The sequence below is a fragment of the Leucopleurus acutus genome (genome assembly GCF_964270905.1).
Source record: "Leucopleurus acutus genome assembly, chromosome: 13".
Lineage (NCBI taxonomy): Eukaryota > Metazoa > Chordata > Mammalia > Artiodactyla > Delphinidae > Leucopleurus > Leucopleurus acutus.
The window spans coordinates 43,421,724-43,447,573 of record NC_139155.1 but is presented as its reverse complement, the minus strand read 5'-3'; the positions used below and the strand labels follow the sequence as shown (position 1 = coordinate 43,447,573).

The 25,850-nt window shown below is 39.2% G+C and overlaps 1 protein-coding gene and 1 long non-coding RNA gene across 2 annotated transcripts in view; both read right to left on the bottom strand.

Moving 5' to 3' along the window:
* LOC309970932 overlaps positions 1-25,850 on the bottom strand; it is a 371,169-nt gene that overhangs the window by 143,325 nt on the left and 201,994 nt on the right. The window lies entirely within an intron of this gene.
* GAREM1 (GRB2 associated regulator of MAPK1 subtype 1) overlaps positions 1-25,850 on the bottom strand; it is a 216,774-nt gene that overhangs the window by 18,811 nt on the left and 172,113 nt on the right. The window contains exon 4 of the mRNA XM_082853645.1: positions 7,190-8,362. Within this exon, the coding sequence (XP_082709771.1) occupies positions 7,190-8,362 (1,173 nt within the window). The remainder of the gene's footprint in view (positions 1-7,189; positions 8,363-25,850) is intronic.

Below are 25,850 nucleotides of genomic sequence, written 5' to 3'. Positions count from 1 at the left end.
ATCAATTTCTCCCTTTATGTCTACTGGTATTTGTTTTATGTATTTGGATGCTCCTATATTGGGTGCACATATTTTGAGGATGTAATATCCTCTTCCTGTCTTGATTCCTTTATCACTATATAGTGTCCTTCTTTATCTTTATGGCCTTTGTTTTAAAGTCTATTTTGTCTGACATGAGTAGTGAGACCCCCACTTTTCTGTCATTTCCATTTGCATGAGTTATCTTTTTTCATCCCCTCACTTTCAGTCTGTGTGTCCTTTGCCTTAAAGTGGGTCTCTTTTTTATGTGTTGCCTACATTAAGCAGCATATTATAGGCTCTTGTTTTTTAATCCAACCTGCCATTCCCCTGTCTTTTGATTGGAGCATTTAGTCTACTGACACTTAAAGTAATTATTAATAGATATCTATTTATTGCCATTTTAAACCTTGTTTTCCAGTTGATTTTGTATTTCTTCTTTGTCCCTTTCTCTTTTTGTGGTTTATGGTTTCCTCTTATATTATGCTTGTGTTCTCTTCTTTTTGGTTTTTGTAAGTTGATTTTATGTGTTGATTCGTGGTTACCTCGTTTTTCAAGTATTTTAACCCCTTCCTATCTACTTGCTTTTAGACTGGTAGTCATATAGGTTCAAACACATTCTAAAAAAAAAACAAACAAAAAAGTCTACATTTTATTACTCTCCTCTCCCACATTTTATGATTTTGATGTCCTCTTTTACATCTTCATATTTATCCTTTTGCTGTTCATTGTGGCTGTCATCACTTTCACAAAAATCTTTTTGATTTTTAAAAAAATCCGTCTACTGGCTTATTAAGTGATTTACTTTCCAATTGTGATTTTCTCTTTCCTATACCTTCTTGCTTCTCTTCCATTTAGAGAAGACCTTTCAATATTTCTTTTAGGATAGGTTTAGTATTGCTGTATTCTTTTAGTTTTTGCTTGTCTGAGAAATTCTTTCTCTCTCCTTCTAAATGATAATCTTGCTAGGTAGCGTATCCTAGGTTGCAGATTTGTCCCTTTCAGAACTTTGACTATATCTTGCCATTCCCTTCTGTCCTGCAAATGTTTCTATTAAGAAATTAGCTGATAGCCTTATGGGGGGGTTCCCTTGTAATTAACTCTTTGTTTTTCTGTTGCTGCCTTTAGAATCCTTCCTCTCTTTAACTTTTGCCATTTCTATTATAATATGGCTTGGTGTAGGTCTGTTTGGGTTCATCTTGTTTGGGACCCTCTGTGCTTCCTGTACCTGGATATCTGTTTCCCTCTTTAGGTTCGGGAAGTTTTCAGCCATAATTTCTTCAAACACATTTTTGAACCCCTTTTCTCTTTCTTCTCCTTCTGGGGTCCCTATTATGTGTAGATTGGCATGCTTTATATTATCCCATAGGTTTCTTATTTTGCTTTCATTTTTTTCCCCCCAGTTTGGCTTTCTGTGTTCTGATTGGATGATTGCCATTATTCTATCTTCCAGAACACTTATTTGTTCTTCTGCATTATTCAATCTGCTATTCATTGCCTTTAGCTCAGTCAGTTTTCATCTCAGCAAATGAGTTTTCTAATTTTTCCTGGCTCCTCTTTTATAGTTTCTACAGTAGTTCCTTTTTACAGTAATCTGCATTCCTATTGATAGCCCTTCTTAATTCCTTCAGTATTTTCATTATCTCCTTTTAAACTTGGTGTCTATTAGACTGAAGAGGTCTGTTTCATTGTCTGTTCTTTCAAGGGAATTCTCTTCATCTTTTAATTGGGAGTGTTTCCTCTGCTTAATTTTATTTATATTTCTCTTACTCTATGAATTTAGGAGAAACAATTATCTACTGTGGTCTTGGAGGGCTATTTTTATGTGGGAGCATCCTGTGTAGCCTGGGTTCGTTTTTTTGGTGCAAGGCTGTTTTTAGTATGCATGTCCTGCCGCCTCTTACCTCAGTGTTTGCTGGTTGTAGAGTAGAATTAATTCTTATAGCTCAATTCTTAAGAATCAGTTCTCTCGGTTTTTGAACAATACATTTTTATGACTTTTTCTTAATTTGGGTAGTCTTGTGAGGGCCCTCATTCTGTTGGGTGGACACATCCAGGTGTGACACCTGGTAGCACCATGACCTAGCCTCGCCATGCCTAATGGAATTAGTCAAGGCAACTTCTCAGCTTTAATATTTCTAGGGAGGTTTTCCTAGGAATTTCAGTTTCTTGACACATATTGCAGCCTTAGAACCACATGTGGCTTTTTCATAGGTACTCTATAGTTCTACAAAACCCCCAAATCCCCCATGAAAGGATTACATATTATTGGGGCCCACAGGATGCTGAGCATTTCTGTAGCTCTTTTCTTGGTTTGTCATGATTACAATTTTGGCTCCACAGGTAGGTAACTATAACACATAACATCTAGCTTATCAAGCAGACATTTTAAAAGTCAGATGAAAAGAATGTTTTGCTACTTTTCAAGCCTGTTAGGATGCACTTTTGGAATGCGGGGATGACTGTCCCCTGCCTGTGTGCCAGGCTCTCTGCTGGTCTGTCTGTGGAGGTAGGTGTCCTTGTCCCCATCAGCTTCCACGACTCTCTGGAGAGGCCTTACACCTTAGGCAAGGAAGGACAGGGGAAATAACCTCCAAAAAATTATTTTCTATCTAACCCTAAAAAAGAATGCATCCCATATTAAGTTACTGCTACTATTTACTGAATGCTTACCGAGTGCCAGGGAAAACTGCCAAGTACTTTGTATAATACAATAATGCAATGAAGACACTGTTATTAATTGCCGCAGGAACTGACTCAGAAAGTTAAATAGTTTGCCCAAGGTGTGAAGCTATGAAGCTACTAAGTGGCAGAGTGAGGACGCAAATCCACGTGTGGCTCTTAGACATGATGTTTTGTGCCTCGCATGACCCATCACATAGTGTGGCAGATCACTCCTCTCTGCTCCCGGTGAAATTCCACTGAGAAGGGAAATGAAGACTCTCAGGATGCTTGGTGTCCCCTGCTGTTTTCTCATCAGCTGCTCAGTCTGCAGATTCAGACTCCTGGATAGTGCAGTCTTTTCGGGCACCTACTGAACCAGGTGCAGTGTAGATCTGGATTAAATTCGCCCTTTATGTCTTATTTTTCTCAAACATCAATAAGACAGTGTGCTCCATTACAGGAACTTTATGTATGATGGACTTCAGCCTTATAACAATGAATGTATGCTACCACAATCCATCTTACAATTCAGTCCCTACACCCTGCTTCTTGTATTGTCATTGTCAGGGGGCATCCTGTCAATCCCAAAGGTTAACAAATTCTTCATCCACACTGCAGGAAAACTTGCTTTAAACCAGTGGTTTTGACCTAGAGCTCCTTTTATGATTTTTCTTTCATGAATCTCAAGAATCGCTGCCACGTTAACATCCAACCAAGAGTGAATGCACTTTTGTTTTTCTGTTACTAAAGACAGACAGAGGACATGAATTAATCCCTGGGTTCTGGGGTCCTCAGGTTTGATACTACTGCACACATAGCTATAGAAGAGTTGTGATCCAGTAGTTTTGATACTGATTTGTAATTTACTGCATTGACCAGAATAGTCTAAGAGTCAAACATTCTATTTATAGATTTCATGCACTATCAAGCCTTCCCGTCACTGCTCTCCAAAATGGCATCTTCCAAAGAGGAAAAAAAAAAAAAAAAAAAGAAAAACCCCACCAAAATAAAGGCAGCTCTTGAAGACTGTCACTTGTAGAGAGTATCTGGGTAAATATTTTAGACATTATCAGCCAACAGCCAGAAAATTAAAATTATGGAATGAGGCCCACAATGTTACGAAATAGAGGATGTGTTTAGAACATATGAACCAATTAAGGATAACCCACTCAAGAGGAACTGTCAGGTCATTCAGATTTGAGGGCACTCTGCACAATTTAAAAAAATGAAAATGTCACCACTCAGTAAGCTGGGCAGCTCCCCAGCTTGGGCTCATCTGCAACAATTTCTCTTCTGTGCCTGGAACCAGGAGCTGTTTACTCTTCCCTGGGATGTTCCAGTTAGTGGGGCAATAGCCTCTTATTGTTGGGAAAGGTAAGTGGCAGTGTTTTGTGTTTAAAGAAAAAAAACCTTTGTATTTAACGATCTTTACAAAGGTACAGACTAGAGCATAATTCTAAGTAGCCACATCAAGTACAAAGTATATTAACAGGGCTAAACTGATCACTCCTCCACTGAGGATTTTCTGTTTGGCCCCATAGCCTAGTTTTCCATTTTAGCATATGGATAGGACAGTGGTCAAGCATTAACCAGATGATACCGGAACTGCAGCACACTGCTGGAAACATAGCAAGAATTACTGTTGAAGGAGAAAGATTTTCATCTCATTTACAGAAACAAAGAGTGTCAAAATCTGCTGGAGAAAGAGCACAGATATTTGCTGTAACTTAGGACCCTGAAGTAGAGAGTGAAGAATAGAATAAGGAGAAAAGGCACAGGCTGACATACACTGTAGTGGAGCCACTGTCCCTCTAGATATTAACATGACTGGGACACGGACTGTGGCAAAGCAGCGTTCCTTTGCCAGTTATCAGCTCTGCTTCCCTTTCTACGGCCCAGCTTTTTCCCAGGACCCACCCCACTGTCACTAACCAAAGAAGTTTAATTCTGTGGGAGCACTTGAATTTATGCCCCATTAAAGTTCCCTTTTGAAAGCTACAAGCTGAAGCCACATCTAACAGTTATGACGTTCTCTGGATCCCACGCACATCCTAAAACTGGAAAATTTGTTTCATGGTCACAGAACCAATAAAAGACATGACTTCATTTGAAATGCCTAATTCTTAAAAAAAGAAAATTAAGTAATTTCACGTGTTTATAAAAAGTCTTTATGATTAGAGCATTCTATAAACACCGAATATGCTCTGAGAAGGTTCTCTTATGTCATAAGAAATTACGGCTTAGACTGGAGGCCCAAACCTTTTCTTCTGCTGTGAGATTTGCTTTTAGTTTCAAATTTAACGTTTTTCTTTCAGTACCAGGGTCAAGATAGGGCCTCTTAATATTTGTGTTCTTACTCATCTTTCACTAGCCTCAGTGAAAACAATCACTGCCAGTTTCCTACCTCAAGACTTGGTTATGTAAATAACTGGGTGGGACCACCTTGGATGAGTCTATCAGTCAGTCAACAAACAGGAGTCCCCGTTATGTGCCAGGTGGGACCAGAGTTCTATAGGAAAAGCTCATGTGGTCACATTCCTATTGAAGAGAAGGCTCCAAGCTTCAAGCAACATCACATACACAGGTAAGTTGAGACACCGCTAAAAATGTACTTACTAGGAGTGTCCCCTCACCTTTTACCTGTTTTTTGGGGGAACACCATCTGACATGAATAAAAGAACCAAGGACTCTGACTCCACCAAGACTTCCCCCAAATACTCCACAACCCCTACTGGATACGGGGATCTCTGGGCTTGTGCCTTAAGATCCTGGTAGATCTTGTAAGGAGCAGGGGAAGGGAGAGACCTGCAGTCTCTGGGGGGTTGTTATGTCCTGGAATAAACAGCTGGAGGTGGGTCTTCTCTCAGGAAAGCTTTGCAGCAATGAGGGCTCTGCATGGACAGCTATGTATGACGCCCAGCACGAAGTGCTGCCTGGTGTCCAGAGCTGTCCATGACCTGGTTCCAGCCTTGAAGACACCACTGCCCTTCATACTCCCTCTTCAGCCCTATTCCACTCGCCCAGCAAAACTCTGCGTCTTCCCTCATCTGCCCTTGCCTTTGCTCAAGCCATTCTGTCTGGAACGCCCTTCTTTCCCATCTCTCTGCTCTTTCCATTCATGTATATGCTCTCGGCTCATCTGAAATGTCATCTCCATGAAGGCTTCTCTTGCACAACTAGAAGTTCTTTTCTCCTCTGAACTCCCCCCATACATGACCTATGTATACTTGCCACATTTTAACTTGTATAGTAGTCCTCTTTTTCATCTGTTACCTTCCCTACAAAAGGGGAAGTTGCTAGAGTCCAGCGTCATGATTTCAGTGGTCACTGATGGTGACTTTTCTAGTGTCTAGCCCATGGTTTTGATACGAGGCTCTACACAGCCCTGTGTTTCCAGAGAGGTGTCCTGAGACCACCTGGTGGGGGCAGAGCAGACAGGGCCAAGGGGAGACCCCATCCCTCCAATCTGTCCTTCAGTCAGATGGGTTTTGATTGTAATTCTTCTATTTATTGTGATCTGTGTTAGTTTTCTTTTTTTTTTTTCTTTTAAAGGATTCTGCTAGAGATAGAAAAAAAGGAAACCACTACCACAGATACTGTCAAATAAATGAACAGAATTACACCCTATGCCTCAAGCGCTTTCGCCCTTCAGATATAATGAAATCCAATGATCAAAAATGAGTCGTGAAGGTTCAGAGTGCCTGTCAATCAAAGAACATGGTCAAAACAGAGGGCTCTTTCTCCCGTCCTGTATGACCTTTTACATTAAAATCTGATAGACTCCTCCTCAGCTGAGTGAGTTACGTTTGAGGTGGTAAGCAAAACCGGGCTGGCGCCTGTGTGTGTGGTGTGTAAGTGAGCACCCCCATGATGCTTTGATCTCAATGCAACTGTGAGGAGAGAGTTACAAATGATGCTGATGTCTCTTGATCTCTCCTTCCCCCAAATAAATCCACTCCTCCTTCAGTCCGCATCAGCGGTAAGCGGCACCAATGATCCACTCTGCTGCTCAGGCTACAAATCTAGGAGTTTCTCCTGATTTCTCTCTTTCCTTCACTACCCACATCCAATTTAATCAGTAAATACTGTTGGTTCCACCTCTGAAACATGATCCGAAGCAGCTCGTTTCTCCCTGCCATCTGCTGCTACCAACTGCTGTGGTTCAGGGTGTCATCATTTCATACCTGTTACCATATTCATCCCTCTTATCTGGTCTCCGCCTTCTGCTCTCCCCTCGCTGTTATCCGTTCTCTAGGCAGCAGGTTTAAACCTCTCCTAATAAAAACTCTCCAAGAATTTCTCATCAAATGTAGAGTAAAACTCTTAACTCCCAAATGGTAAAAATAATCCAGCAAATACTTCTATTATTTCACTCCAAATTAAGCAAATTGCTCATTCTGATACTCTTCCATTGGGGAGTTTTCTTTAAGAAAGAAAATAAATTAGCAGATGACTGAGCAGAGAGATAGAAGGACCGGCACATCGCCCAAAACCAGAAAGGACTTACGGCTTCAGATTTGGGAGGCACTGGAGGTGGAGGTAGGGCAATCTCTGAAGACTTCATTGCTGCTCCCAGAGTTCCGGGGACAGGAAGGGGAGAAGGTGCACATTTGGACCGGACAGAACCTCGAAACTGATCACATCTGCTCTTCTCGCTCAGGGAGCGAGTGAGAGGCGGATGGCTGGGCTTGCCTTCTTCCAGCCACAGCTCTTCATAAGGAAGTTCTGACTTCCCTGTGATGCCCACTGATTCTTCACTAGCTTCTGGGAAAAGGTAGTCGCTCCCACTATCACCCGAGTCCTGATAGGGCAGGATGTCATGAGGAAAGGGGGCCCACTCTCCCCCCAGGTCCCTGCAGCCGTGGAGGTTCACCTCACTGTTGCCATGGAGATTGTTGCCATACACACAGACGGAGAGCCGGTGGAAGGACTGGGTGAGCTCATCGCGAGCGTAGCTAAGGGAATTGGGAACATGGTTGTGGCCAGTGCACCGGCCCTTCTTGGGGCTCTTACAGTCCTCATTCCAGTCGGTCTTCACATCGCGGACCGCCCGTGAATACTCATCGATGTCGAACTGTTCTTGGCAGATACCCAGCCAGTGATGGACCAGGGTTTCAGGCCATACTTCCCCCTTCACCAGGTGTTCTGGGAGGCTAAACTTGGGGACAGTCAAGTGCAAAGGGAAGTGCATGGGGAGGATCTTGTTGTTCCGCAGCACACAGCAAACCACCACTGTCTTGGTCTGGATGTTCACAAACTTGTAGCGGTGCCCCTCACGGATGAAGTGGAGGTCATACGGGTTCCTCGGCGGAGGGCTGGGCACAGTCACGTTCACGGGAAGTCTGGTTTTCTCCACAATGTTGCGGATGGTGTGCTCGCCCTCCTGCATCTGAAGTTCCAGGGGGCTTCGGGTGCTGAACCTGCCCTTGCACTGGAACGGGAGGCTGATGCTCTCGTTGGTCCGGTGATTCATGCAAATGAGGCACGGCATTTTGCCTTTTCCCAGTTTGCTGATGGAATTGAGCTTCCCAATCTTTTTGAAGATGGTGTTGAGTCGTGACTTCTCCTTGAAAGTCTTTGCATAAAGGATTTCTGCCTGGCCCATGAGAGTGAGTTCATCCCCCGTACAAAGGGTGATGTTGTAAACTTCGGTGTCTTCATTGCATTCACCTGAAGCAACCTACAATAGGATAAATCAAATTTTAGGGTAGTTGTCTTTAGTTTATTCACACAGAGAAGTAGTGAACATGCTGTTAAGACACACATGCATACACAAAGGAAAATGCTGTTTTATTTTAATACTAAATTTAGACAATCCATTTCTCCTGTAATATTTATGTGGTTAACAATAACAAGATGATGTTAGTTTAGACTTTTAAAAGCATTTTTTTTTTCTGAAGAAGAAGGTACCCTGTATTCATATGTAACATTTTGGGAAATACAGAAGAAAAACACCCAAAAAATAACACCCATGAACCTGATGCAGATACAGCCATGGTTAATGGTTTGATAAACATCCTTCTAGTTTCTTTTCCTATGTATTCTACCATATGGATAATTATTTTGGGACATTAGTATTATCATTGTATCATTTTCAGTTATAAAAATGCTTTCATGAATATCACTGTAGAAAATTCTTTTTAAACTATTAAAATTCTAATTTTTTACCTTTAAAAATTTGCTAATTTTATTAAATGTTCTAAAATTGGGACAAAGGATTTAAAAAATGTCTTCTTTCTCCCCATTCTTCTATTTATTATGAAAACTATTCATATTCATTGGAAGAAATATTAGAAAATACAGATATAAAAATGAACAATTTCTATACAACTTGACCACTAAAGATAACCTGTTAACAATTTTATATAAACGGAAAGAAAAGACAGAGATAAGACGGCGGAGTAGAAGATGTGAGCTCACTTCTCCTTACAAAAACAGCAAAATCACAACTAACTGATGAACAACCATCGACAAAAAAACAAACCACTGGAATCTATCAGAAAAGACAGTCTACATCCAAAGACAAAGAAGAAGCCACGATGAGATGGTAGGAGGGGGCACAACTGCAATAAAAGCAAACCCCATACCTGCTGGGTGGGCGACCCACAAACTGGAAAATAATTGTACCACAGAAGTTCTCCCACAGGAGTGAAAGTTCTGAGCCCCATGTCAGGCTCCCCAGCCTGTGGGTTTGGCAACAGGAGGAGGAGCCCCTAAAGAATCTGGCTTTGAAGGCCAGCGGGGTTTGATCTCAGGAATTCCACAGGATTGGGGGAAACAGAGACGCCACTCTTGGAGGGTGCACACAAAGTCTCATGTGCATCAGGACCCAGGATAAAAAGCAGTGACCTCATAAGAGCCTGGGCCAAATCTATCTGCTGCTGTGGAGGGTCTCCTGCAGCAATGGGGGCAGCTTTGGCTCACTGCAGCAACAAAGACACTGGTGGCAGTAGTTCTGGGGAGTACTAATTGGTGTGAGCCCTAGAGGAGGTGGCCATTTTCTCTCCAAGACCTGGACCCACTCAACAGCCTGTAGGCTCTAGTGCTGGGACACCTCAGGCCAAACAATCAACAGGGAGGGAACACAGCCCCATCCACCAAGAGACAGGCTGCTTAAAGTCTTCCTGAGCATACAGCTGCCCACTAAACATGCCCCTTGACACAGCCCTGCCCAACAGACAAACAAGACCCAGCTGCACCCACCAGTGGGGAGGAACCAGTCCCTCCCACCAGGAAGCCTGCACAAGACTCTTAGGCAGCCTCATCCACCAGGGGGCAGACAGCAGAACAACTACAACCCTGCAGCCTGCGGTAAGGAAACCACAATCATAGAAAGTTAGACAAAATGAGATGGCAGAGGAGTATGTCCCAGATGAAGGAACAAGATAAAACCCTAGAGAACAACTAAGTGAAGTGGAGATAGGCAATCTACCCAAAAAAGAATTTAGAGCAATGATAGTAAAGATGATCCAAGATCTCAGAAAAAGAATGGAGGCACAGATTGAGAAGACAGAAGAAATGTTTAACAAAGACCTAGAAGAACTAAAGACCAAACAAACAGAGATGAACAACCCAAAAACTGAAATGAAAAATACACTGGAAGCAATCATTAGCAGAGTAACTGAGGCAGAAGAATGGATAAGTGAGCTGGAAGACAGAATGGTGGAAATCACTGCTGCAGAACAGAATAAAGAAAAAAAAAATGAAAAGAAATGAGGACAGCCAAAGAGACCTCTCAGACAACATTAAACGTACCAATATTTGAATTATAGAGGTCCCAGAAGGAGAAAAGAGAGAAAAAATACCTGAGAAAATATTTGAAGAGATAATAGCTGAAAACTTCCCTAACATGGGAAAGGAAACAGTCCACCCAGGTAGAGGAAGTGCTGAGAGTCCCAGGCAGGATAAACCCAAGGAGGAACATGCTGAGACACACAATAATCAAATTGACAAAAATTAAAGACAAAGAAAAAATACTAAAAGCAACAAGAGAAAAGCAACAAATAACATAGAAGAGAACTCCCATAAGGTTATCAGCTGGTTTCTCAGCAGAAACTCTGCAGGCCAGAAGGGAGAGGCATGATATATTTAAAGTAATGAAAAGGAAGAACCTACAACCAAGAATACTCTACCCAGCAAGGTTCTCATTCAGATTTGACAGAGAAATCAAAAGTTTTACAGACAAGAAAAAGCTAAGAGAATTCAAATTCAGCACCACCAAACCAGCTTTGCAACAAATGCTAAAAGAACTTCTCTAGGCAGAAAAGGCCACAACTACAAATAAGAAAATTATGAATGGAAAAGCTCAATGGTAAAGGCAAACATAAAGTAAAGGTAGGAAATCATCCACACACAAATATGATATCAAAACCAGCAATCACAGGGAACTTCCCTGGTGGCGCAGTGGATAAGACTCCGTGCTCTCAATGCAGGGGGCCGAGTTCGATCTCTGGTCAGGGAACTAGATCCCACATGCGTGCTGCAACTAAGAGTTTGCATGCCACAACTAAGGAGCCCTTGTGCTGCAGCTAAGAAGCCCGCAAGCCGCAACTAAGGATCCTGTGAGCTGCAAGTAAGGAGCCCACTGCTCCAACAAAGACCCAGAGCAACCAAGCTAATAAATAAATAAATATTTAAAAAACCCAGCAATCATGAGAAGAGGAGAGCATAATGCAGGATATTAGAAATGCATTTGAAATTAAAAGACCAGCAACTTAAAACAATCTTGTTTATATATAGTCTGCTATAACAAAAACTCATGGTAACAGCAAACCAAAAATCTACAATAGATACACACACAAAAAAGAATAAGGAATCCAAACACAACACTAAAGTTAGTCGTCAAATCACAAGAGAACAAAAGAGGAAGGGAAGAAAAAACACCTATAAAAACAAATCAAAAACAATTAACAAAATGGCAGTAAGAACATATATATTGATAATTACCTTAAATGTAAATGGATTAAATGCTCCAACCAAAAGACACAGACTGGCTAAATGGATACAAAAACAAGACCCGTATATATGGTGTATACAAGAGATGCACTTCAGATCTAGGGACACACACAGACTGAAAGTGATGGGATGGAAAAAGGTATTCCACACAGATGGAAATCAAAAGAAAGCTGGAGTAGCAATACTCATATCAGACAAAACAGACTTTAAAATAAAGACTGTTGTAAGAGACAAAGGAGGACACTACATAATGGTCAAGGGAATCAATCCAAGAAGATATAACAACTGTAAATATATATGCACCCAACATAGGAGCACCTCAATATATAAGGCAAATATTAATAGCCATAAAAGGAGTAATCGACAGTAATACATAGTGGAGGACTTTAACACCCTACTTTCATCAATGGACAGATCATCCAGACAGAAGATCAATAAGAAAACACAGGCCTTAAATGACACATTAGACTAGATGGACTTAATTGATATTTATAGAGCAGTCCATCCAAAAGCAGCAGAATACAAATTCTTCTCAAGTGCACGTGGAACATTCTCCAGGACTAACCACATGCTGGGCCACAAAGTGAGTAAATTTAAGAAAATTGAAATCATATTAAGCATATTTTATGATCACAACACTATGAGATTAGAAATCAACTACAAGAAAAAGACTGTAAAAACACAAACAGATGGAGGCTAAACAATACGCTCCTAAACAACCAATGGATCACTGAAGAAATTAAAGAGGAAATCAAAAAATACCTAAAGACAAATGAAAACAAAAGCGTGACGATCCAAAACCTATGGGATTCAGCAAAAGCAGTTTTGAGAGGGAAGTTTACTGCAATATAATCTTACCTCAGGAAACAAGAAAAATCTCAAATAAATAATCTAACCTTACACCTAAAGCAACTAGAAAAATAAGAACAAACAAAACCCAAAGTTAGTAGATGGAAAGAAATCATAAAGATCAGAGCAGAAATAAGGATGAAGAAAAAGCAGAAAAGATCAATGAAACTAAAAGCTGGTTCTTTGAAAAGATAAACAAAACTGATAAACCTTTAGCCACACTCATCAAGAAAAAAGGGGAGAGGACTCAAATTAATAAAATTAGATATGACAAAGGAGAAGTCACAACTGACACCACAGAAATACAAAGGATCATGAAAGACTACCATATATGCCAATGAAATAAACAACCTACAAGAAATGGACAAATTCTTTGAAAGGTACAGTCTCCCAAGACTGAACCAGGAAGAAATAGAAAATATGAACAGACCAATCACAAGTACTCAAATTGAAACTGTGATTAAAGAACTCCCAACAAACAAAAGTCCAGGACCAGATGACTTCACAGGTAAATTCTATCAAACATTCAGAGAACACCTATCTTTCTGAAAGTATTACAAAAAATTGCAGAGGAAGGAACACTCCCAACCCATTCTGTGAGGCCACTATCACCCTGATACCAAAACCAGAAAAAGATACCACAAAAAAAGAAAATTACAGGCCAGTATCACTGATGAACAGTCGCAAAAACACTCAGCAAAATACTAGCTAACTAAATCCAACAATACTTTTTTTTTTTTGGAAGTCTTTCAGAACTAAAGTTTTTTTTTTTTTAATACATCTTTATTGGAGTATAATTGCTTCACAATGTTATTTTAGTTTCTGTTGTACAACAAAGTGAATCAGCCATGTGCATACATATATCCCCATTTCCCCTCCCTCTTGAACCTCCCTCCCACCCTCCCTATCCTACCCCTCTACGTCATTGCAAAGCACCAAGCTGATCTCCCTGTGCTATGCTGTTGCTTCCCACTAGCTATCTATTTTACATTTGGTAGTGTATATATGTTGATGTTACTCTCACTTCACCGCAGCTTCCCCCTCCCTCATGTCCTCAAGTCCATTTTCTATGTCTACATCTTTATTCCTGCCCTGCCCCTAGGTTCATCAGTACCATTTTTTTTTTAGATTCCATATATATGTGTTAGCATATGGTATTTGTTTTTCTCTTTCTGACTTCCTTCACTCTGTAAGACAGACTCTAGGTCCATCCACCTCACTACAAATAACTCAATTCCGTTTCTTTTTATGGCTGAGTAATACTGCATTGTATATATGTGCCACATCTTTATCCATTCATCTGTCGATGGCCATTTAGGTTGCTTCCATGTCCTGGCTGTTGTAAATAGAGCTGCAATGAACACTGTGGTACATGTCTCTTTTTGAATTACGGTTTTCTCAGGGTATGTGCTGAGTAGTGGGATTGCTAGGTCATGTGGTAGTTCAATTTTTCAGTTTCTTAAGGAACCACCATACTGTTCTCCATAGTGGTTGTATCAATTTACATTCCCACCAACAGTGCAGGAGGGTTCCCTTTCACTACACCCTTTCCAGCATTTATTGTTTCATTTTTTTGAAAATGGCCATTCTGTCAGGTGTGAGGTGATACCTCATTGTAGTTTTGATTTGCATTTCTCTAATAATTAGTGATGTTGAGCATCTTTTCATGTGCCTCTTGGTCATGTGTATGCCTTTGGTGAAATGTCTATTTAGATCTTCCACTCATTTTTTAATTGGGTGGTTTTCAACAATACTTTAAAAGGACCACACACCATGATCAAGTGGGATTTATCCCAGGGATGCAAGAATTTTTCAATATCCGAAAATCAATCAGTGTGATACAGAACATCAACAAACTGAAGAATAAAACCCATGTGATCCAAAGACAAAGGAGAAGCCACAATGAGGCGGTAGGGGGGGCACAAACACAATAAAATCAAATCCCATAAATGCTGGGTGGGTGACTCACAGACTGGAGAACACTTATACCACAGAAGTCCACCCATTGGAGTGAAAGTTCTGAGCCCCACGTCAGGCTTCCCAATCTGGGGGTCCGGCAATGGGAGGAAGAATTCCTAGAGAAATCAGACTTTGAAGGCAAGTGGGATTTGATTGCAGGACTTTGACAGGACTGGGGGAAACAGAGACTCCACTCTTGGAAGGCACACACAAAGTAGTGTGCTCATCGCGACCCAGGGGAAGGAGCAGTGACCCATAGGAGACTGAAACAGACCTACCTGCTACTGTTGGAGGGTCTCCTGCAGATGTTGGGGGCAGCTGTGTGTTACTGTGAGGACAAGGACACTGGCACAGAAATTCTGGGAAGTACTCCTTGGCGTGAGCCCTCCCAGAGTCTGCCATTAGCCCCACCAAAGAGCCCGGGTAGGCTGCAGTGTTGGGTCGCCTCAGGCCAAACAACCAACAGGGAGGGAACCCAGCCCCAGCCATCAGCAGACAAGTGGATTAAAGTTTTACTGAGCTCTGCCCACCAAAGCAAAAGCCAGCTGTACCCACCACCAGTCCCTCCCATCAGGAAACTTGCACAAGCCTCTTAGACAGCCTCATCCACCAGAGGGCAGACAGGAGAAGCAAGAACTACAATCCTGCAGCCTGTGGAACAAAAACCACATTCAAAGGAAGACAGACAAGATGAAAAGGCAGAGGGCTATGTACCAGATGAAGGAACAAGATAAAACCCCAGAAAGACAACTTAATGAAGTGGAGATAGGCAACCTTCCAGAAAAAGAAATCAGAATAATGATAGTGAAGATGATTCAGGACCTCGGAAAAAGAATGGAGGCAAAGATTGAGAAGATGCAAGAAATGGTTAACAAAGACCTAGAAGAATTAAAGAACAAACAAACAGAGATGAACAATACAATAACTGAAATGAAAAATACACTACAAGGGATCAACAGCAGAATAACTGAGGCAGAAGAACGGGTAAGTGACCTGGAAGACAGAATGGTGGAATACACTGCTGCAGAACAGAATAAAGATAAAAGAATGAAAAGAAATGAAGACAGCTTAAGAGACCTCTGGGACAACATTAAACACAACAACATTCGCATTATAGGGGTCCCAGAAGGAGAAGAGAGAGAAAGGACCTGAGAAAATATTTGAAGAGATTATAGTTGAAAATTTCCCTAACATGGAAAAGGAAATAGCCACCCAAGTCCAGGAAGTGCAGAGAGTCCCATACAGGATAAAACCAAGGAGAAACACGCCAAGACACATAGTAATCAAATTGGCAAAAATTAAAGGCAAAGAAAAATTATTGAAAGCAGCAAGAGAAAAATGACAAATAACATACAAGGGAACTCCCATAAGGTTAAGAGCTGATTTCTCAGCAAAAGCTCTACAAGCCAGAAGGGAGTGGCATCGGACTTAAAGTGATGAAAGGGAAGAACCTACAACCAAGAGTACTCTACCTGGCAAGGATCTCATTCAGATTTGATGGAGAAGTCAAAAGCTTTACAGACAAGCAAAAGCTAAGAGAATTCAGCACCACCAAACCAGCTCTACAACAAATGCTAAAGGAACTTCTCTAAGTAGGAAACACAAGAGAAGAAAAGGACCTACAAAAACAAACCCAAAACAATTAAGAAAATGGTCACAGGAACATACATATCGATAATTCCTTTAAACGTGAATGGATTAAATGCTCCAACCAAAAGACACAGGCTTGCTGAATGGATACAAAAACAAGACCAATATATATGCTGTCTTCAAGAGACCCACTTCAGACCTAGGGACACATACAGACTGAGAGTGAGGGGATGGAAAAAGATATTCCATGCAAATGGAAATCCAAAGAAAGCTGGAGTAGCAATACTCATATCAGATAAAATAGACTTTAAAAGAAAGAATGCTACAAGAGACAAGGAAGGACACTACACAATGATCAAGGGATCAATCCAAGAAGAAGATGTAACAATTATAAATATATATGCACCCAACATAGGAGCACCTCAATACATAAGGCAACTGCTAAGAGCTATAAAAGAGGAAATCGACAGTAAGACAATAATAGTGGGGGACTCCTAACACCTCACTTACACAAATGGACAGATCATCCAAACAGAAAATTAACAAGGAAACACAAGCTTTAAATGACACAACAGACCAGATAGATTTAATTGATATTTATAGGACATTCCATCCAAAAACAGCAGATTACACTTTCTTCTCTAGTGCACATGGAACATTCTCCAGGATAGATCACATCTTGGGTCACAAATTAAGCTTCAGTAAATTTAAGAAAATTGAAATCATATCAAGCATCTTTTCTGACCACAATGCTATGAGATTAGAAATCAATTACTGGGAAAAAATGTAAAAAACACAAACACATGGAGGCTGAACAGTATGTTACTAAATAACCAAGAGATCACTGAGGAAATCAGAGGAAATAAAGAAAATACCTAGGGATAAATGACAATGAAAACACAATGATCCAAATCCTATGGGATGCAGCAAAGGCAGTCTAAGAGGGAAGTTTATAGCAATACAAGCCTACATCAAGAAACGAGAAAAATCTCAAATAAACGATCTAACCTTACACCTAAAGAACTAGAGAAAGAAGAAGAAACAAAACCCAAAGTTAGCAGAAGGAAAGAAATCATTAAGATCAGAGCAGAAATAAAGGAAACAGAAACGAAGAAAACAGTGGCAAAGATCAATGAAACTAAAAGCTGGTTCTTTGAGAAGATAAACAAAGTTGATAAACTATTAGCCAGACTCATCAAAAAAAAGAGGGAGAGGACTCAATTAATAAAATACAAATGAAAGACGAGTAGTTACAACAGACACCACAGAAATACAAAGCATCCTAAGAGACTACTACAGCAACTCTATGCCAATAAAATGGACAATTTGGAAGAAATGGACAAATTCTTAGAAAGGTATAACCTTCCAAGACTGAACCAGGAAGAAATAGAAAATATGAACAGACCAATCACAAGTAATGAAACTGAAACTGTGATTAAGAATCTTGCAACAAACAAAACTTCTGGTCCACATGGTTTCACAGGTGAATTCTATCAAACATTTAGAGAAGAGCTAACACCCATCCTTCTCAAACTCTTCCAGAAAACTGCAGAGGAAGGAATACTCCCAAACTCATTCTATGAGGCCACCATCACCCTGATACCAAAACCAGACAAAGACACTACAAAAAAAGAAAATTATAGACCAATATCACTGATGAATATAGATGCAAAAATCATCAACAAAATACTAGCAAACAGAATCCAACAACACATTAAAAGGATCATATACCATCATCAAGTGGGATTTATCCCAGGGATGCAAGGATTCTTCAATATACACAAATCAATCGATGTGGTACACCATATTACAAAATTGAAGGAGGAAAACCATATGATCATCTCAATAGATGCAGAAAAAGCTTTTGACAAAATTTGATACCCATTTATGATAAAAACTCTCCAGAAAGTGGGCACAGAGGGAACCTCCCTCAAGATAATAAAGGCCATATATGACAAACCCACAGCAAACATCATTCTCAATGGTGAAAAACTGAAAGCATTTCCTCTACGATCAGAAGCAAGAGAAGGATGTCCACTCTCGCCACTATTATTCAACATAGTTTTGGAAGTCCTAGCCATGCAATCAAGGAAGAAAAAGAAATAAAAGGAATACAAATTGGAAAAGAAGAAGCAAAACGGTCACTGTTTGCAGATGACATGATACTATACGTAGAGAATCCTAAAGATGCCACCAGAAAACTACTAGAGCTAATCAATGAGTTTGGTAAAGTAGCAGGATACAAAATTAATGCACAGAAATCTCTTGCATTCCTATACACTAATGATGAAAAATATGAAAGAAGTGAAGGAAACAGTCCCATTTACCACTGCAAGAAAAAGAATAAATACCTAGGAATAAACCTACCGAGGGAGACAAAAGACCTGTATGCACAGAACTATAAGACACTGTGAAAGAATTTAAAGATGAAACCAACAGATGGAGACATATACCATGTTGTTGGATTGGAAGAATCAACATTGTGAAAATGACTATACTACCCAAAGCAACCTACAGATTCAAGGCAATCCCCATCAAATTACCAATGGCATTTTTTACAGAACTAGAACAAAAAATCTTAAAATTTGTATGGAGACACAAAAGACCCCGAATAGCCAAAGCAGTCTTGAGGGAAAAAACCAGAGCTGGAGGAATCAGACTCCCTTACTTCAGACTATACTACAAAGGTACACTAATCAGGACAATATGGTACTGGCACAAAAACAGAAATATAGATCAATGGAACAGGATAGAAAGCCCAGAGATAAACCCACGCACCTATGGTAAACTAATCTGTGACAAAGGAGGCAAGGATATACAATGGAGAAAAGACAGTCTCTTCAATAAGCACTGCTGGGAAAACTGGACAGCTACATGTAAAAGAATGAAATTAGAACACGCCCTAACACCATACACAAAAATAAACTCAAAATGGATTCGAGACCTAAATGTAAGACCAGACACTATAAAACTCTTAGAGGAAAACATAGGAAGAACACTCTTTGACATAAATCACAGCAAGATCCTTTTTGATCCACCTACTAGAGTAACGGAAATAAAAACAAAAATAAACAAATGGGACCTAATGAAACTTCAAAGCTTTTGCAAAGCAAACTACAAACAAGGCGAAAAGAGAAGCCTCAGAATGGGAGCAAACATTTGCAAATGAGTCAACAGACAAAGGATTAATCTCCAAAATATATAAACAGCTCATGCAGCTCAATATTAAAAAAAACAAACAACCCAATCAAAAAATGGGCAGAAGACTGAAATAGACATTTCTCCAAAGAGGACATACAGATGGCCAAGAAGCATATGAAAAGCTGCTCAACATCACTAATTATTAGAGAAATGCAAATCAAAACTACAATGAGGTGTCACCTCACACCAGTTAGAATAGGCATCATCAGAAAATCTACAAACAACAAATGCTGGAGAGGGTGTGGAGAAAAGGGAACCCTCTTGCACTGTTGGTGGGAATGTAAATTGATACAGCCACTATGGAGAACAGTATGGAGGGTCCTTAAAAAACTAAAAATAGAACTACCATATGACCCAGCCATCCCACTATTGGGCATATACCCAGAGAAAACCATAATTCAAAAAGACACATGCACCCCAATATTCACTGCAGCAATATTTACAATAGCCAGGTCATGGAAGCAATCTAAATGCCCATCGACAGACGAATGGTAAAGACGATGTGGTACATATATACAATGGAATATTACTCAGCCATAAAAAGGAACAAAACTGGGTCATTTGTAGAGACGTGGATGGATCTAGAGACTGTCATACAGAGTGAAGTTAGTCAGAAAGAGAAAAACAAATATTGTATATTAATGCATGTATGTGGAACCTAGAAAAATGGTACAGATGAACCGGTTTGCAAGGCAGAAATAGAGACACAAATGTAGAGAGCAAACGTATGGACACCAAGGCGGGGAAGCAGCAGGGGTGGTGGTGGTGGTGCGATGAATTGGGAGATTGGGATTTACATGTGTACATTGATGTGTATAAAATGGATGACTAATAAGAACCTGCTGTATAAAAATAAATAAATAAAATAAAATTAAAAAAAAAAACCCCCAAACCCATGTGATCATCTCAATAGATGCAGGAAAAGCTTTTGACAAAATTCAACACCCATTTATGATAAAAACTCTCCAGAAACTGGGTATAGAAGGAACATCCCTCAACGTAATAAAGGCCACATATGATAAACCTAGAGCTAGCATCATACTCAATGGGGAAAGGATCAGGAACAAGACAAGGATGTCCACTCTCGCCACTTTTATTCAACATAGTTTTGGAAGTCCCTAGCTATGGCAATCAGAGAAGGATAAAAAAATAAAAGGAATCCAAATTGGAAAAGAAGAAGGAAAACTGTCAGTGTCTGCAGATGACATGATACTACACATAAAAAATCCTAAAGATGCTACCAGAAAACTAATAGAACTCGTTACTGAATTAGGTAAAGTTACAGGATACAAAATTAATACACATAAATCTGTTGCATTTCTATACACTAACGACAAAAGATCAGAAAAAGAAATTAAAGAAACAATCCCATTTACCATTGTAGCAAAAAGAATAAAATACCTAAGAATATCCCTGTCTAAGAAGGCAAAAGATCTGTACTCTGAAGCTATAAGACACTGATGAAAGAAAGTGAAGATGATACAAACAGTTGGAAAGATATACCATGTTCTTGGATTGGAAGAATCAATATTGTTAAAATGGCCATACCACCCAAGGCAATCTACAGATTCAATGCAATCCCTATCAATTTACCAGTGGCATTTTTCACAGAACTGAAACAAAAAAATCTTAAAATTTGTATGGAGACACAAAATACCCCAGATAGCCAAAGCAATCTTGGGACAGAAAAATGGAGCTGGAAGAATCAGGCTCCCTGACTTCAGTCTATACTACAAAGCTACAGTCACCAAAACAGTACCGTACAGGCACAAAAACAGAAATACAGATTAATGGAACAGGGTGGAAAGCCCAGAAATAAACCCATGTACCTATGGGCAATTAATCTATGACAAAGAAAGCAAGGCTATACAATGGAGGAAAGATGGTCTCTTTAATAAATGGTGCTGGGAAAATTGGACAGCTACATGTAAAAAAATGAAATTAGAACATCCTTTAACAACATACACAAAAATAAGCTCAAAATGGATTAAAGCCCTAAATGTAAGACCAGATACTACAAAACTCTTAGAGGAAAACATAGGCCGAACACGCTTTGACATAAATCTCAGCAATATCTTTTATGATCCGCCTCCTAGAGTACTGGAAATAAAAACAAAAATAAACAACTGGGGCCTAATTAAACTCAAAAGCTTTTGCACAGCAAAGGAAATCATAAACAAAATGAGAAAACAACCTACAGAATGGGAGAAAATATTTGCAAACAATGCGAGTGACAAGGGATTAGTCTCTAAATTTTACAAACAGGTCATGCGGCTTGACATAAAAAAAACCCAAAACAACCGAATCAAAAAATGGGCAGAAGACATAAATAGACATTTTCCCAAAGAAGATATACAGATGGCCAAGAGGCACATGAAAAGATGCTCAACATCGCTAATTATTAGAGAAATGCTAATCAAAACTACAGTGAGGTATCACCTCACACCACTCAGAATGGCTATCGTCAAAAAGTCTACAAACAATAAATGCTGGCAAGGGTGTGGAGAAAAGGGAACCCTCCTGCACCATTGGTGGGAACGTAAATTGGTGCAGCCACCATGGAGAACAGTATGGAGGTTCCTTAAGAAACTAAAAATGGAGCTACCATATGACCCACCAATCCCACTCCTGGGCATACATCCAGAGGAAATCATGGTTTGAAAGGACACATGCATCCCAATGTTCACCGCAGCGCTGTTTACAATAGCCAAGACACGGAAGCAACTTAAATGTCCATCGACAGATGAACAGATAAAGATGTGGTACATATATACATTGGAATACTACTCAGCAATTAAAAAGAATGAAATAAAAAAAAAAGAAAAAAGAAATGAGTGTATCAGTCTATCTCAGAGATGTATAAATACACATACAGTTTTATTGCTCTGCTTCTCACTGTAATTTATCCATTTTCCTGTGCATATACTCCATCAATTGTAATACTAACCTAACATATTCTATTATATATGGATATGCCTTAATTCATTTGACCAATTCCTTATTGTTAGACAGATGGGATTTCCCAATTTTTAGCAAGTATAAATAGTACTGCAGCAAACTTTTTTACACTTCAATTATTTCCTTAGGATAAAGTCTCAGAAGTAGAATTGCATGGACAAAGCTGTGTATACATGTGAAAGGTCTAATATGTGTTACCCATTGTACTTCATCAATGTTATACATAGACATATTTCTACTCTATGAAGTTATGTTTCCCCATACCCATGCTGAATACATTGTTTACCAATATTAAAAGTAAAGCATGTGTCCTGCATTTGTTTATGTCTTATGTTGAATATGCTTGAATATTAGTATTGTGAATATTTTCTGGTATTTATTTATCAAGCTATTTAGAGTTTTTCCTCTGTGAATTGTCTACTTGTGTCCCTCACCCATTTTTCTGTTGTGATGGCTATCTTATTGATTACTATTTATGCAATGTGAATGTCATTTATGCTATACATTTTCCAATATGTTGCTTGCATTTCAATTTTATGCCTTCTTTAAGTATTAAAGTTTTTTTCTATGCAGCATTTTCAAACATTTCCTTTGTGATTTCATTCTTGGGTGTTATGTGTCTACTTGTTGAGAAGATATAGATCAAGGTTCTGATCTAGGAGTGGTTTTGCCCCCCCCCCCCACCAAGGGACACCTGACAGTGTCTTCAGACATTTTTGATGGCCATGACTGGGAGGGTGCTTACACCTAGTGGGAACAAAGAATGGTGGTAAACATGCTACAAGGCACAGGACAGTCCTACAGCAAAGATTTATCCAGTCCAATTTTCACGGGTGCTCAGGTTGAGAAATGTTGATATCATTAACCAATATTTTCTTCCGGCATTTTGATGGTTTCATTTATTAAATATTTAACTTATTTAATTTTTTTGGTGGATTATTTAAGGTAGGAATCTGACTTCAGTTTTTTAAATAGTTAACTGAGTGTCCAGTACATTTCCAAATAACCATCCCTTTCATCACTGATCTGAAGTGCCACTTTTATTATATATTAAATTTATAAAACACATACACTCAAATGTATACATATATTAGCATCTATTTAGGGGCCATTTTACCCTATGTATGACCTTTCTGCCTATTTTCCTATCATAACAATACTGTTTTAATTCCTGTATCTTTGTCATACATTTTGAGATCTGATGACAAAAGCCCTCACTTGTGGTTATTCTGACTCAAAGTTTTTAGATGGAAATAAACAAGAGAAGCAAAGTCAAAAGTCAAATAACAGATTGACAGAAAATATTTCCAGTGTATATGACAGAAAAAGAGCCAACATCCCTAATACATAAGCAGTTTTTAAAAAAGACCCCAAAACCTCCAGAAAAACAGAAAAGCCATGAAAAATCAATCTACTAAAAAGATACATCTATGAAAAGATGTTCAGCTTTTCTTATACTAAACAGAAAGGTAAACTATAATTCCACTGAGATACCATTTCTCACCTAGAACACTGATAAATATTCAAAAGCTTGACACTGCCCTCAGTTGGTAAAGCTATGGGGAAACAGGCACTCTTGTTCATAGCTGGTGGAAATGCAAATAGTACAAGCCCGGTGGCCGGGAATTTGGCAATATCTAACCAATCTATTCATGCATTTATCCCTCCACCCAGCAATGCTACTTTTAGGAATTTACCCTGAAGACATTTCTCCAACCGTATGAAAATACCCATGTACAAGGTTATTCGTTGTAGTATCATTTGTATTTGTAAAATACTGGAACCTATTTCAATGCCCAAACATTGACAATTGATTGAATAAACTATGGTACACACACGAAATGATATTATGTGAAAATGAATGAGTACTGTTAGTTCAGTGAATTGGTATGAAATAAATTCCAGGATATACTAAGTTAAAAAAAAAGCAAAGCACATGAAAATTTATATGGTATATTGCCTTTTTGTTTAAGAAAGAAGGAAAAGTGTGTGTGTGTGTGTGTATATATGTGTGTGTCTGTGTGTATATTTCTGCTTATTTTTTTTTTAAGGAACACAAGAAAAATAAACCAGAAAACAATGAAATTGGTCACTTACAGGAGGGAGGGGAGGGAGGAAGGGACATGGGAGAGAGTGACACCTCTGTGAGTAAACCTTGCTATAGAGTTTTGTCTTTTAGGAAGTATGCTAATGGCCTATATATTCAAAAAGTAAAATAAAAGTTAACAAGAAATTTAAAAAAAAAGCTGAATGCAAATGGAAACAGATGAACCCAACTGTATTTCAAATGAATAAACTAACAGCCCTGGGGACAGAGAAATAATCCAAGTAACTTTGGAACACTGACTATATACTACAAGTAGGGAAAAGAAAAGACCAACCAAGATTGTGTTCTTTTTAGTAGATTTGTTTTGTATAGGGGTATAGGTAGAGTGATTCTCAAACAACTCTATGTGTATTGTAGGACTGAACAAATGAGTAAATGTGTCGATATTTTGGGAGCCAGAGTTTTCACCGTGGCAGGGGAGACGGAAGTATGGAATTGGGAAAAGCAAGCAAGAACTCCACAGGGTTGGATTGGAATTGGACGTATTAGTACCAACTCATAATTGAAGAAACCACACACACACATATTACTTAGCTTTGTTCTTTCCGAGGGACTAGAAGCAAAGATTCCAACTATCGCCAAGTATACTTAGTGCCCAACTCATTCCCCATTAAAAGGAACTAGGGCTCCTGGGACAAATGACTGATTCCAGGGCTAGGGCAGGAAAGATACAAGATTAGCTTGGAACATTCTGTTGTGCCAGGAAGTGCTCATAAGATGATGGGATCATGTCAAAAAGACACAGGAGCCAGCCTGAACTAGCCCCCGCTAGCTAAATCTGGGACAGTTTGAGTACCACAGTAAATGAAGACTGTAATGAGTTACAATCTATTGAATAAAACAGGAACGTCTAAGTCCATATTGCTAACAAAAAGATGAATGAATGAAAAAAATGAATGGGGGAAAAGCTGACAAATGTAAAGAAGTGGTGGAATTGAAAAAAATCATAATTTTGTATCTATTACAGTAAAGATTATACACTAGAATCATTAATACTGAATTTATAGAAGTTTGATTAAGGTAATAGATAACGTGCAAGGTCTTAAAATGTCATCCCCAGAAGCTAATTAATTACCAGGGGAGGAAAAGTAATTGTAGAGGGTAGAAACTGGACACATCTTGACCAAGTGATAAAACTTAATATTACCAAAGAGAAGCACGTTCACGTCACGTACCTCTGGATATGATTCCCTGAGAAGTTCAGGACCTCAATCACATAACATTCCACCTTAAAAACGCATTCATTACTAGAATCTAATCATGAGGAAATATCAGAAAAACCCAAACTGAGAAATATTCTATAAAATATCTGGTGTGTATTCTTGAAAAACATCCATGTGATGAAAGACAAAGAAAGGTTGAAGAACTGTTCCAGATTAAAATGAAATAAAGAGAAATGAAAAGTAAATGCCATACGTGATTCTGGAATGGATTCTGTACTGGAAGAAACAAAAATACTATAAAGTACGACATTGGGACACTTGGCAAAGTTAGAATACAGACTGTAAATAAAAGTATTGTTATCAACGTACCGTGGTTACATAAGAAA